General features: G+C 44.9%; 1 protein-coding gene across 1 annotated transcript in view; it reads left to right on the top strand.

Annotated features, from left to right (window-relative positions):
- The window catches only part of NCBP1 (nuclear cap binding protein subunit 1), a 103,503-nt gene that overhangs the window by 55,091 nt on the left and 35,978 nt on the right, over nucleotides 1-12,434 (top strand). Inside the window, exons 9-13 of the mRNA XM_073549730.1 lie at nucleotides 3,941-4,038; nucleotides 6,634-6,697; nucleotides 7,221-7,331; nucleotides 7,783-7,847; nucleotides 8,444-8,506. Of these exons, the coding sequence (XP_073405831.1) occupies nucleotides 3,941-4,038; nucleotides 6,634-6,697; nucleotides 7,221-7,331; nucleotides 7,783-7,847; nucleotides 8,444-8,506 (401 nt within the window). The remainder of the gene's footprint in view (nucleotides 1-3,940; nucleotides 4,039-6,633; nucleotides 6,698-7,220; nucleotides 7,332-7,782; nucleotides 7,848-8,443; nucleotides 8,507-12,434) is intronic.

Here is a 12,434-nt window from a genome sequence, read left to right as displayed (position 1 = left end):
ATGCAATGCCGGATCCAGTTTTTCCCCATTGACTTGCATTAGCGCCGGATGGCATTGCGTTTCATCCGTTTTTTGCCGGATCCGGCTACTTGTCTCATTCCGGCGTCTGGAAAAAACGGCTACTGTAACGTTTTTTGTCTCCGGCGAAAAAGCCTGAAGCGCCGGATACGGCGCTTCCAGCTTTTTGCTACAATGAAAGTCTATGGGCGCCGGAATGCGCCGGATCCAGAAAAAGACGGATCCAGCCACCGGATCCGTTTTTTTAAGTCTGCGCATGCTCAGATTCAATTGGCCAGCCCCCAGGAAACATATAACCTGCTAGACGGATCCAGCAAAAAAACGGATCCGTTTCTACAGTTCTCCAAAATTTATGCCGGATCCGTTTTTTCTAAAAAATAGCCGGATCCTGCCTGACGGCAAAAAACTGATGTGTGAAAGTAGCCTAAGGGTGTGTGCACACACTGCGGATTCTGCTGCGGATCTGCAGCGGTTTTGTTCCCTGCGAATCCGCAGCAGTTTCTGCTGCGTTGTACAGTACCATGATAATCAATGGAAAACAAAAACCGCTGTGCACATGCAGCAGAATTTTCAGCGCGGATTTGCTGCGGTTTCCAAACCGCGACATGTCACTTCTTTGTGTGGAATCTGCAGCAAGTTTACACCTACTCCATTGTCCAGGTGTTAAACCACAGGGGAAAACTGTAGGCTAATCCGCAGGTCTTTTAACCCGTGGATTTTGCAAAATCCGCAGCAGAATCTGCAGCGTGTGCACACACCCTTATGGGTGGCTTTCAAAAATGGCTTTTTTCTTCAGTCTTCCAGATAAGGAGTATGCAACTAATAGTTATCCATTTGGGCAGATTCTCCCACCTGAGCTGTGGATCTCTGCAACTCCTCCAAGGTGACCATGGGCCTCTTGGCTGCTTCTTTAATTAGTGCTCCCCTTGCTTGGGATGTAAGTTTAGGTAGACATCTAGGTCTTGGCTGGTTTGCAGTTGTGGCATACTCCATTCATTTTTGGATGATTGAATAGTACTCTGTGAGATGTTCAGCTCTTTATCCAGTGGCCCCTAACCTTTTTGACCTTGAGTTCAGCTCAGAGAGGGCCACAAGCCACATCCATCTCCTTACCCCCTCAAAGTGGTGACAGCCAGATCCCCCGTTGCCAGAATGACAGCCAAAGCTTTTGTACAGAAATCGCAACAAGCTTGTTCTTACCAGTTTCGCTAGACATTTTGGTGGTGCGCCAAGCTGGCAGACACGAGCAACAGGTTGGAGGGGGTGGGGGCAGCTTAAAAATAATATATATATATATATATATATATATATATATATATATATATATATATATATATATATATATATATATAAAAAAAAAATAGGCAGCACTCAAATGTGAAAAAAGTGGATACTTTACTGATTCTTTTTTTTTTTTCCTTTTTTTTCCCCCCCCCCCTTTTTTTTCCTTTTGGCTGTTTGGACACTGCTGAATAGGTTTTGCACCTGCTGTATTATTTTAGTAGTGCTGCCCTTTTTTCTTGATTTTTTTATATATATATATATATATATATATATATATATATATATATATATATATATATATATATATATAAAAATATAGGGTTAGGTTAATAAAAAATATACTCTATATATATATATATATATATATATATATATATATATATATATATATATATATATAGTATATTTTTTATTAACCTAACCCTGCTTTACTCTTCTCCCCTAACCTTATCATTGACCTGTTTGGTGTGCTCCTTGGTTCTCAGTATGCTTTTTGATCCCTAATGCTCTCAAACCTTTGAGGCCTTCACACAACTGCTGTAGTTACGCTGAGAATAAATTACACACAGGTGGACTCAATTTACTAATTATGTGACTTCTGGTGACAATTGTTTACTCAGGATTTTCTTTAGGGGCATCAAACTCCAGGGGCTGAATCCAAATGCACAATACCATTTTCAGATTTGGTTTTCTAATTACCATATTTTCCGGCCTATAAGATGACTGGGTGGACACCCAACTTTTCCATTTAAAATATAAAATCTTCTAAAAAGTCGGGGGTCGTCTTATAGGGCGGGTGCGGGACGAGATCTGAATCTGAGCATGCGCCGCCCCCAGTGGCCATTTTCACGGAGGCCACCGCATCGCAGCAATGGAGCTGCGAGGGTCTCTGGGCTGTGACGAAATGCCAGCGGAGCCCCCCACGCTGCACAAAGAGCCGCCACTGCCCCTCTCCTTCCTGCACAGAGCACTGCTGCCACAATGAGGTAATAGGGATACTTCACTTATACCTTCGCGGTGAGGCGCCCCCCCTCACCTCGTAGTTGGGACCACTCCAATCCCCCCTCCGCAATGTGCGGTCACCGCCTATAAGACGACCCCGACTTTTAAGAAGATTTTCAGAGGTTAAAGAGTCGTCTTATACACCGGAAAATACGGTATTTTAAAAATCATTTCCTTTTACATTTCACAAATTTTTACCGGTTACTTTGTTGGTATATCGCATAAAATCACAATAAAATATCTTAAAGCAAGTCTGTCATCGGGATTTTACTAAGTAAAGTACTGACAGTATCAGGTTGGCGCCGTTATAGTGATCTGATTAAAATGATACCTGGGGTGAAGAAATCCATCTTGTGGTTGTTTAATCTTTATTCTCTATTTTCAGTTAATGAGACTCTCATGCTTTGTGGGGGGGCTTTATGTGGTGCTCTGCTTACATATTCATCCTTATGGGCTTAAATAACAGGTCACTGACTTCCATCCTTTTTTTTTTTTTTTTAAATGCTGCAGTTCATGTTGAGGGTGTGGTGTCGCTTTTTTTCCCTCCCTCTTTTTGGTCATCTAGTACATAAAGGTGCTTTGTTTTTTTTATACTTCTTGATATTTGGCTTTAACAAAACATAGACATATGGGCAGCACGGTGGCTCAGTGGTTAGCACTGCAGCCTTGCAGCGCTGGGGTCCTGGGTTCGAATCCCATCAAGGACAACATCTGCAAGGAGTTTGTATGTTCTCCCTGTGTTTGCATGGGTTTCCTCCGGGTTCTCCGGTTTCCTCCCACATTCTAAAGACATACTAATAGGGAATTTAGATTGTGAGCCCCATCGGGGACAGTGATGATAATGTGTGCAAACTGTAAAGCGCTGTGTAATATGTTAGCGCTATATAAAAATAGATTATTATTATTATAGACCGTCATGTGCAAATTACTTTATATCAAATATCAAAAACTCCCTAAAAGCTGGGTTCAGTGTTAATGTTTTTAGTTTTCATTGCACACATGACTAGAGGCCCTTTTACATTTAGCGATGCACCAGCGATCCAACCAGCGATCCGACCCGGTCAGGATCGCTGGTGCATCGCTAAATGATCGCTAGTGAGCTTTCATACAGAAAGATCTCACAGCGATTCAGCAGCGACGCAGCGCACGATACTTACCATTCACACACAGCGATCCAGACGTCCTCCCGCCCGCGTCCAGCGTCGCTCGTCGTCACAGCAGGAAGTCTCAGCAGGAAGTGCCCGACGAGAAATGGAGCCGGACATTCTCGCGCGATCAGCGATGGACAGCGGGGGAGCCGGTCGCTGGTAAGTATCACACATAGCGATATCGCTAGCAATATCGCTATAACGTCACAAAACCAGTGACGTTTTAGCGATATTGCTAGCGATATCGCTTAGTGTAAAACCCCCTTTAGTGAAGCCAATCTGATTAGTTTGGCCTGTGTAGGAACTAGCACTACTGGCTTAGTATCTGCCCCTAATGTCGGCAGCAGTCACCCAGTTAGAGATTTACAAGTGCACCATGTAATGTATACAAATGTCTAGGGCAGTGGTTTTCTTTAAAATCCTATCAATGCATGTAAATGTATATTGTTTTTATTTTAGAAATGGTAAATGTCTTTGTATTGTTTTAGGGTCCAGTAATGCCTGGAACTCATTCTATAGAGCGATTTATTATTGAAGAAAATCTGCACTGCATCATTAAATCACACTGGAGAGAGAGGAAAACCTGGTAAAGGATGCATGAAGTTTCATTTTGCATAAACTTTTGATGTTGTATACAGAATTACACAAGCCATTTATTTTATTTTTCTCAATTTTAGCCTCTTAATAACCGGAGCTTTTTTCGAGTTTTCTCTATTTTCGCTCCCCTTCTTTCCAGAGCCATAACTTTTTTATTTTTCCGGCAATATGACAATGTGAAGGCTTATTTTTTTGCAGGACGATGAGTTGTACTTTTAAATGACACCATTGGTTTTACCATTGTGTACTCGAAAACGGGGGGAAAAAATTCCAAGTGCGGTGAAATTGCAAAAAAAAGTGCAATCCCACACTTGTTTTTTGTTTTAGCATTTTTTGCTAAGTTCACATAATGCTAAAACTGACCTCCTGTTATGATTCTCCAGGTCATTACGAGTTCATAGACACCAAACATGTCTAGGTTCTCTTGTATCTAAGTGGTGAAAAAAAATTCCAACGTTTGCTTAAAAAAAAAAAATTTGCGCCATTTTTCGTGATCTCGGGTCGGGTGAGGGCTTATTTTTTTGCATGTCAAGCTGACGTTTTCAATGATACCACTTTTGTGCAGATACGTTCTTTTGATCGCCCGTTATTGCATTTTAATGCAATGACACGGCGACCAAAAAAAGTATTTCTGGCGTTTTGATTTTTCTTTCTCTCTACACTGTTTAGCGATCAGGTTTTTTTTTTTATTGAGAGGGGCGATTCTGAATGCGGCGATACCAAATATGTGTAGGTTTTATTTTTTTTTTTTTAGGTGAAAGGGGGCGATTAAAACTTTTTATTTATTTATTTTTTTGTATATTTTTAAACACTACTACTCTACTTAGGCCTGTTTCACACTTGTTTTTTTTTGTTTTTTTTTGCTCAATTGCAATCCGTGAAAGATGCGAAAAACAGATCTGTTTCCGTTGTGACACCAACGTATGCCACCGGACTGTTTTCTGAGGAGAGAGAGAGAATTATTTTTATTTGCACGGCTTTACCGGAACGCTATTCAGGGGTTAAAATCCTGCCAGAGCAAATCTGCCGGGCATGCGCAATACAAAATAGCGGACCATTGCTCTGAAAAAAAACGTTTCAGAGTCCGTCTCATCCGCCCGGGAGCGGACGACCGTCAGTCAAGATCTGCCGCTAATGTAAGTCTGAGGGGAAAAAACGAATCCGCCAAAAAAGGGTGGATCCGTTTTTTTCTAAAATTGGCGGATTTTGACTGACGTCAAAAAACGGAAATATGAAACAGGCCTTAAATGCCCACTGTCAGCGTTTGACAGCGGGATTTAACTAGTTAATAGGCACGGGCGGATTGCGATTCTGCTCGCACTTATTGCAGGCACATGTCAGCTGTTTAAAACAGCTGACATGTCGCGGCTTTGAGATGGGCTCACCGCCGGAGCCCACCACAAAGCGGGGGATACTGACCGCTGACGTACTATCCGGTGAGTAAGGGGTTAAACATGTGCTTGTTCATCAGATGATCAGTATCCTGTATTACATTAAGACCGCATTCACATTTGTAATGGTTCGGACCATGATTCCCAGACCGACCACAAGTCTTTAGACCTGAACTTGAAAACCTTATATATGCCTATGAGACTGTCACGTTCGGGTCAGGAGACCCCGTGGCCGGTTCGTGAATCACGTTCCATTCTCAGACCATGACAGATGTGTGAATGCACTTTTAGCCTTAGGAGGATCTGCAATCAGATGTCCAATAGTTTTGTCTTGGTATAGTTTACTTGATACTAGTGTAAAATGTTCTGACAAAGTAGAGAGAGGGAGATAAAGGGTTAAAGAAAAATCTTCCCTAATGGCAGTGCAAAAGTGTGTGCCATTCTCATACTGGGCAGATTCCGTTGGATTCATTATGGCATCAGTGACTATAGTAGCCATAGTATTGGGAATAGCTCTTCTTACACTTCGGTGCAGCCTGAGGCTAAGTTGAGGACAGTGGAGCAGAGTTACTGAGCAATATCTGCCACAATTCTTTACCAAAAGCTTGAAGAGCTAGTGCTCTTGTGGTATGCCAGATTTATCACAAGTTACTTTATGCCTCGTGTAAATCGTTTAAGGGAAAAAGAAAAAAAGCAAGTGTCTTAACATGGAAATTGAGGTGCACCAAATCGATCACGTGACTTGCTATTTCTTGCCTGCTTAGTCAATTTTTAACCCCTCTAATGAACACCAAATGGCTTTTTTTTATTTTTTTTTAACAAACCTAAGGAATAAGAGAACGGGGTATATCGAAGGGCAAAAAGGCAGCTGTTGTCGGCTGTACCCTATAGCAGGTCGTACAATAGAGAAGCCACCTATGCCTAAACAATGGGTTTTGGATGTACGTTATGATGTGCCAGGAAAGGGAATGATAAAGGAGGATAAGGTGTGCGCTAACTGGTACCTGGACATGTAGTCTGCAAAGACTATCTCCTCTTCCCACCACCCTAAATAGAGGTTATAAAAGTTACGGTCACATTGATTTTACAGTGAGCTCAGAAGAAATGAGCATCGGATGATGGGTTCGGTGACTTTCTGTTCATTTTTGCTGCCTTTCTAACAAGATTGTTTCCTTTTTTTTTTTTTCCTTTAGTGCTGCTCAGCTCCTTAGCTACCCAGGGAAGAACAAGATTCCCTTGAACTATCATATTGTTGAGGTATGTCTTTAGGTAGCATTTCAAAGTACCAGAGGCAGCATGAACTGGACATTTGTTGCATTCTTGCTTCCTTGTATGTCTTGGGCCTTATTCAGACTTCTGTGTCGGACATACCTGTTGTATTTGTTTTTATCATGGATACAACACGTACCATATTATAATTTATGATGCTCTTCATATGTCTTTTTTTGGCCTTAGTGTGGGCATTTCACAGATGCACGTGGAGAGAACTGCCAGTCATGGAGAGCTTGTCAGGGAAAGGCTTCAGAATTGTTTAGTTTAAGGTGGTAGCATGTTCTCCTGTTGGCTCTTCAAAGCACTGCTTCTCTGAAAAGCTTCATCGTTTCAGAGTCTAATATTCAAGACTGAAATAACACAGCCGATGTCTAATTCATGCTGCCTCTAGTTTTGACAGGATCCCTTATAAAGCAATCAGTGTTATGTACATTTGCTAGTGATATAACTATTTTGCATTGTTATTTACACATTTATTTTTTATTTATTTTTTTTTTTTACACTCTAGGTAGTCTTTGGGGAATTATTTCAGATTCCAGTTCCACCACATATTGAGGTCATGTACACAACATTGTTAATTGAGCTCTGCAAGCTTCAACCAGGATCATTGCCACAAGTGGTATCCTTTTGAAGAGTAATTTGTTTTAGCTAGGAAGTGCTTAAGAGATGGAGATTTAGTGACAGTTTTCTCACATTTCCCCCTAATCAAGATGCCAAAAGTGTTACAAAACCAAAGTGAAACAGAGTTGGGAAGCTTTCACATCAGTCACGAAGTCCAAAATAACCCTTTATTCGTTTAGGGTTCTTATATTCTTATATTTCTTGTATCTGCTTCTGATCCATATCTTGTCACTCTCACATTCTCAGTATTTATTTGGCAGCTCTGTGTCGACCATCGTCTTTTTTTTTTTTTTCTTCTTCTGGATTCTGGTGGTTTAAAGATGGTCTTTGGTAATGTGCCGTGAATGTGTTCCATGTAGTTTTTATCATAGACATGTACACTATTGTGTATATATTATATAATATTGCCGCGACTTGATCTACTTTTAAATCCTTAATGACTAAAACAGCTTGCCCAAGCTACTGAAATGCTCTATACTCGTTTGGATACAATGAACGTAAATTGTATTGACAGGTAACTCCTTTTGTAGTACATTGCACGCTTTTCTGCACAATATCTGTGGATGAGCATCCATCTTTTTTATTGGTAAAAGATCTTTATTTTAAACTGATATTACTATCAAAAGTAATTGACATATATGACTGTTAAGATAACTCACAAATGTAATCACCATCAATGAAGTTGTCATTAGTTACTTGTAAGGCTGTGTGCCCACGTTGCATTTTTTAAGCGTTTCCGCCACGTTTTTGCAACTGCAATTCTATGTTTTTCCGCAGTTGCCATGCCAATGTTGCAGATTTTTCCGCTGCAGAATTGCATAGCGGAAAAATCCTGCAGCATGTCCACTAATTTTGCGGAATCGTGGCGATTCCGCTGCCATAGACGGATTGCATTGAAACGCTCACTTTATGCATGTGGAGTCCTCAGCGGCGATGCCGGCAACTTCCGTTCCGAGGCATGCTTTGTGAGAATGACCTCTGATTACGTAGCGATCACACACCCTCACTTCTCACTTATCTGGTATTGATGGCCTTTTGATAACCCATTTTAAATGTGTATTAATACTATTTTGATAATTGTTTAAAACTTTTTTCTACTTTTGCCTCTAGGTTCATAAATTGGTTTTCGCATCACCTGAGTAATTTTCAGTTCAGATGGAACTGGGAAGATTGGTAAGTGCTTAAATGAGAACCATATTTTCAACAAACTTTGCATTAATCAATAGTCCCTAGTCCTGGCTGATTTCTCCTTCGCCTCATTGGGGGACACAGGACCATGGGTGTTTTTATGCTGCTGTCACTCACTAGGAGGCTGACACTAGGTTAACACAAAAGATTTAGCTCCTCCTCTGCAGTATACACCACACACACTTGCTCCAGCCGAACCAGTTCAAGCTCAGTGTCAGTAGGAGGCACATGTGCTCTTTTTTTCAGATCACATGTATAACTTTTTTTCATTCATTTTTTTTATTTTCTCTTTTATTCTTAATTTTTCAAGTATTACAGGGGTGACTGATCGCTCTCCCCAAACCTACAACAGGCGGGAACGTGGAGTGTCGCCTCCACGTACCCCCTCCTGCATCGTTTATCATCAGTTGGCCTGAGATTTTTTTTTTAGGAACAACGGGTCCCTTTAGGGCACCGCTTTCCCCTCTCCAGCAACAGATGGGAACATGGAGTGTTGCCTCCACGTAAACACCCCCCCTGCATCCAGGCTCATCTTGTTTTATTGTGCTGGACCAAACAGCCCTGAAGCATCCTCAGGAGTTAACCCCTTGGATGTCCAGAGGCGCTTATGGCGTGTGTGGCCCCCACTGCATCACCCCATTGGGGGACACAGAAACCATGGGTGTATGCTGCTGCCATTAGGAGGCTGACACTATGCACAGAAAAAGATTAGCGTCTCCTCCGCATCCCACCGACCGGCACTAATTTCCCCAGTTTATCTTACTGTCAGTAGGAGGTGGACACGGGTCTTTCTTTAGACCCATATCTACCTCAGTGTGCGTCGTATTTCTTTCAGGTTTCCGGAGGGATACAGAGTGAATAGTCACATCTGTAGTCTCACAAAGAGACTGAGTACGGCGTGTACTGCCACTCCGTATCCTCATAGCTCTCCACGGCAGGACCAAGAGTCTAACACGGGTGCGTGTCAGCAATCCAGATGGAACTTGTCCCCCGTCTCCCACCCACTCGCCTACCAGAGCCTGTCAGTTTGGATGAGACGCGGACACTCTTCTACAGGAATCAACACGCTGGATGATGAAGGTACCTTTATTCCCTCAGTAGCTCAGGCCGGATTCTTTGGGAGCGGTCGCTGCGGCAGTGCTGGGAGGCCTCCCAGCGGCCGCCGCATTTAATTCAGGCCCCGTCTTCGGTTTGGGCCTTGTTCTGCAGCGGCTTCACCCCCACCTTCATTCTTAGGCAGGCTTCTCTCCCGCCCGGCCACAGCGATCCTCGGTGCCTCCGCGCTGACAGGCGGCCGCCGCATTTACTCTGTCCTGTGTCGCGGCCACGCCACCCGCCCTCATTCTTAGGCGGGCTTCTCTCCCGCCCGTGCTAGGCCTGCCCTCCGCCTTGTCCCCTGATATTATGCGCCCTGTGGCGGCGCTCGGCCACTCCCAACCCTAGCCTGTCTATTCCAGCGGGCGGTGCCATCTTCAGCAACGGCGGTTAGCTCCGCCCATCCCCTTCTTGGAAAGCGCGCGCTTCCTTCTCTGCACCTCTCAGGCTGGCGCCATTTTCTCTGCCTGTCAGCCGGATCCCGTCTATTTTGCTGTGGCCCTGCAAGTCGAGACGAGCTATGTAGCTTCGCGTCTGGGAGTATCTACTGGACACCGGACCGTGAGTGGCTCTGCAACTGACACTTCCTCTTCCTCCTGTCCCCCAACCTTCCGGCACTGCTTCAGTTACTTTCCTTCATTATGTCTAACTCTAAGCCTGACCGTGCTCGCCCTCCGGCCCCCCACTTGCACTTTAGTCAAGTACTTTGCATGTTCTTCTTGCAATCGCAAACTTCCCTCAGGTCAGTCCACTCCCCTCTGCATCGACTACAGCAATCCCATTGAGTCTGCCGCCCAGGAGCCCCCTGTCGTTCCACGTGAGAGTAAACCCCCCCATCCCTGGCTGGGCTTCTTCTCTATCACAATCAGTGGCAGATCTTACCAGGGTGTCTCAGTCCCTAGTGGCCGCTCTTGATAAGTTGCCCCTAGACACTTCTGCAGGATCCAGCAGGTCACAAGAGGCTCCATCTGAGTCAGCCAGCATGAGCCGCAAAAGGCCCAGGCAGGATCTCTGGCCGGAATCCTCCCCTCACCCCATCTCACCGCATAGTCCTTCCCAGCAGTCTCCTTCCCGTGCCTACTCACCTGAGTCAGGTGAAGCTTTCTCGGATGCACCATCCGAAGAGATTTTAGAGCTGGGTTCGGAGCATACCGCAGACATGAAGGTTACGGTACAGAACCTCATTGCCGCGATCAACCACACTTTCGAGATCACAGACTCCCCTGCGAAACCCTCAGATCAGGAGGTTTCGTTCAGACGGGCAGAAGCACCTTCCAGAGTCTTCGCTCCTCACTCTGAATTTGACAAGCTCCTTACTAGGGAAAGAGAAAATCCAACCAGGCGTTTCCAAAGAGGGAAGCGCCTCGGCGTGCTGTATCCATTTTCTCAAGAGCTCACTGACAACTGGTCGGCTTCCCCCTCTGTAGACGCTCCTGTGTCCAGACTATCTAGCAACACAGTCCTTCTGATTTCAGGTGTTGCGTTTCAGGATTCTAACGACAGGATCATAGAATCCTTAGCAAAGTCCGCATTCGAAGCGGCTGCTACGGTGCTAAGCCCGACCTTTGCTTCCACTTGGGTAGCAAAAGCCATAGCTTCTTGGGCGGAGGATCTCCGCCAAGGCATTCTTGTTGGAGTCCAACCGGAACGTCTGGTCGAGCTAATCAACCAGATCTCCCATGCAGGGGAATATTTGGTCTCTGCCTCCTTAGATGCCGCGTCTTGCGCAGCTCAAGCGTCCAACAACGTTGTTGCAATCCGGCGCACAATTTAGCTTAAGGCTTGGCAGGCGGATTTGTTTTCTAAAAAGTCCCTTACCAATCTACCTTTTCAGGGAGCGCGTCTCTTCGGATCTCAACTGGACCAGATCATTAAAGATGCTACTGGGGGTACAAGCTCTCTTCTCCCTCAGTTCAAGCCTCGTAGACCCCCTCCAAGGTGTTAGTTTCGGCCCTTTTGGTCTTTCCGCCACGTCGCGTCGGCAGAACCCCATTCCAACCAACAAAGGCCACAAGTGCACCAGAATAGGAAGGTGGTCTCCTTTAGGCCCACTCCCTCCTGGCGATCTCACTCCTCCCAGGGAAGATCCTCCAGATCCAGAACTGTACGGTCCACATCGGCATGACTATCAACAAAGTTACGAGGCACCTTCCCAGCTGGGCGGCCTCGGTGGAAGACGCTTGGGTCAGGGAAGTTGTATCCTGAGGATACAAGATAGAGTTCATTTCTTGGGCCCGAGATCGTTTCTTCGAGTTCCGACCTCCAAAAGACCCCGTCTTAGTTCCGGGTTTCTTTGCATCCATCGCCTCTCTTCTCAGCTGCGGGGTGATTGTGCCTGTTCCCGAAACAGAACGATTCACAGGGTTTTACTCAAACCTGTTCGTAGTGCCGAAAAAAGGCGGCGCGGTACGGCCCATTCTGGATCTCAAATTACTGAACAAAAGGGTCCGCCTGTGGCATTTCAGGATGGAGTCCCTTCGTTCAGTAATCGCTTCCATGGAGGCACAGGAATTCATGTGCTCAATAGACATTCAGGATGCCTATCTGCATGTCCCCATCTTTCCCGGGCATCAGAAATTCCTGCATTTCGCTATTCAGCAGGACCACTACCAGTTTGTCGCCCTGCCGTTTGGCCTCTCCACCGTGCCCAGAGTGTTTACAAAGATCATGGCGGCGGTGATGGCCCTGTTGAGGATCAGGGGTCTCGTCCTCTTTCTGTACCTCAACGACATTCTGATCAAAGCTCCGTCTTTTCCCCAGGCTCACCAAAGTCTTGCCATCATTCTCGACACCCTGTCCAGATTTGGATGGCTCGTAA

The sequence above is a fragment of the Dendrobates tinctorius genome, unplaced genomic scaffold (genome assembly GCF_039654945.1).
Source record: "Dendrobates tinctorius isolate UK_male_01 unplaced genomic scaffold, ASM3965494v1 ptg000160l, whole genome shotgun sequence".
Taxonomy (NCBI): domain Eukaryota; kingdom Metazoa; phylum Chordata; class Amphibia; order Anura; family Dendrobatidae; genus Dendrobates; species Dendrobates tinctorius.
This window is presented reverse-complemented; position numbering and strand designations above follow the sequence as displayed.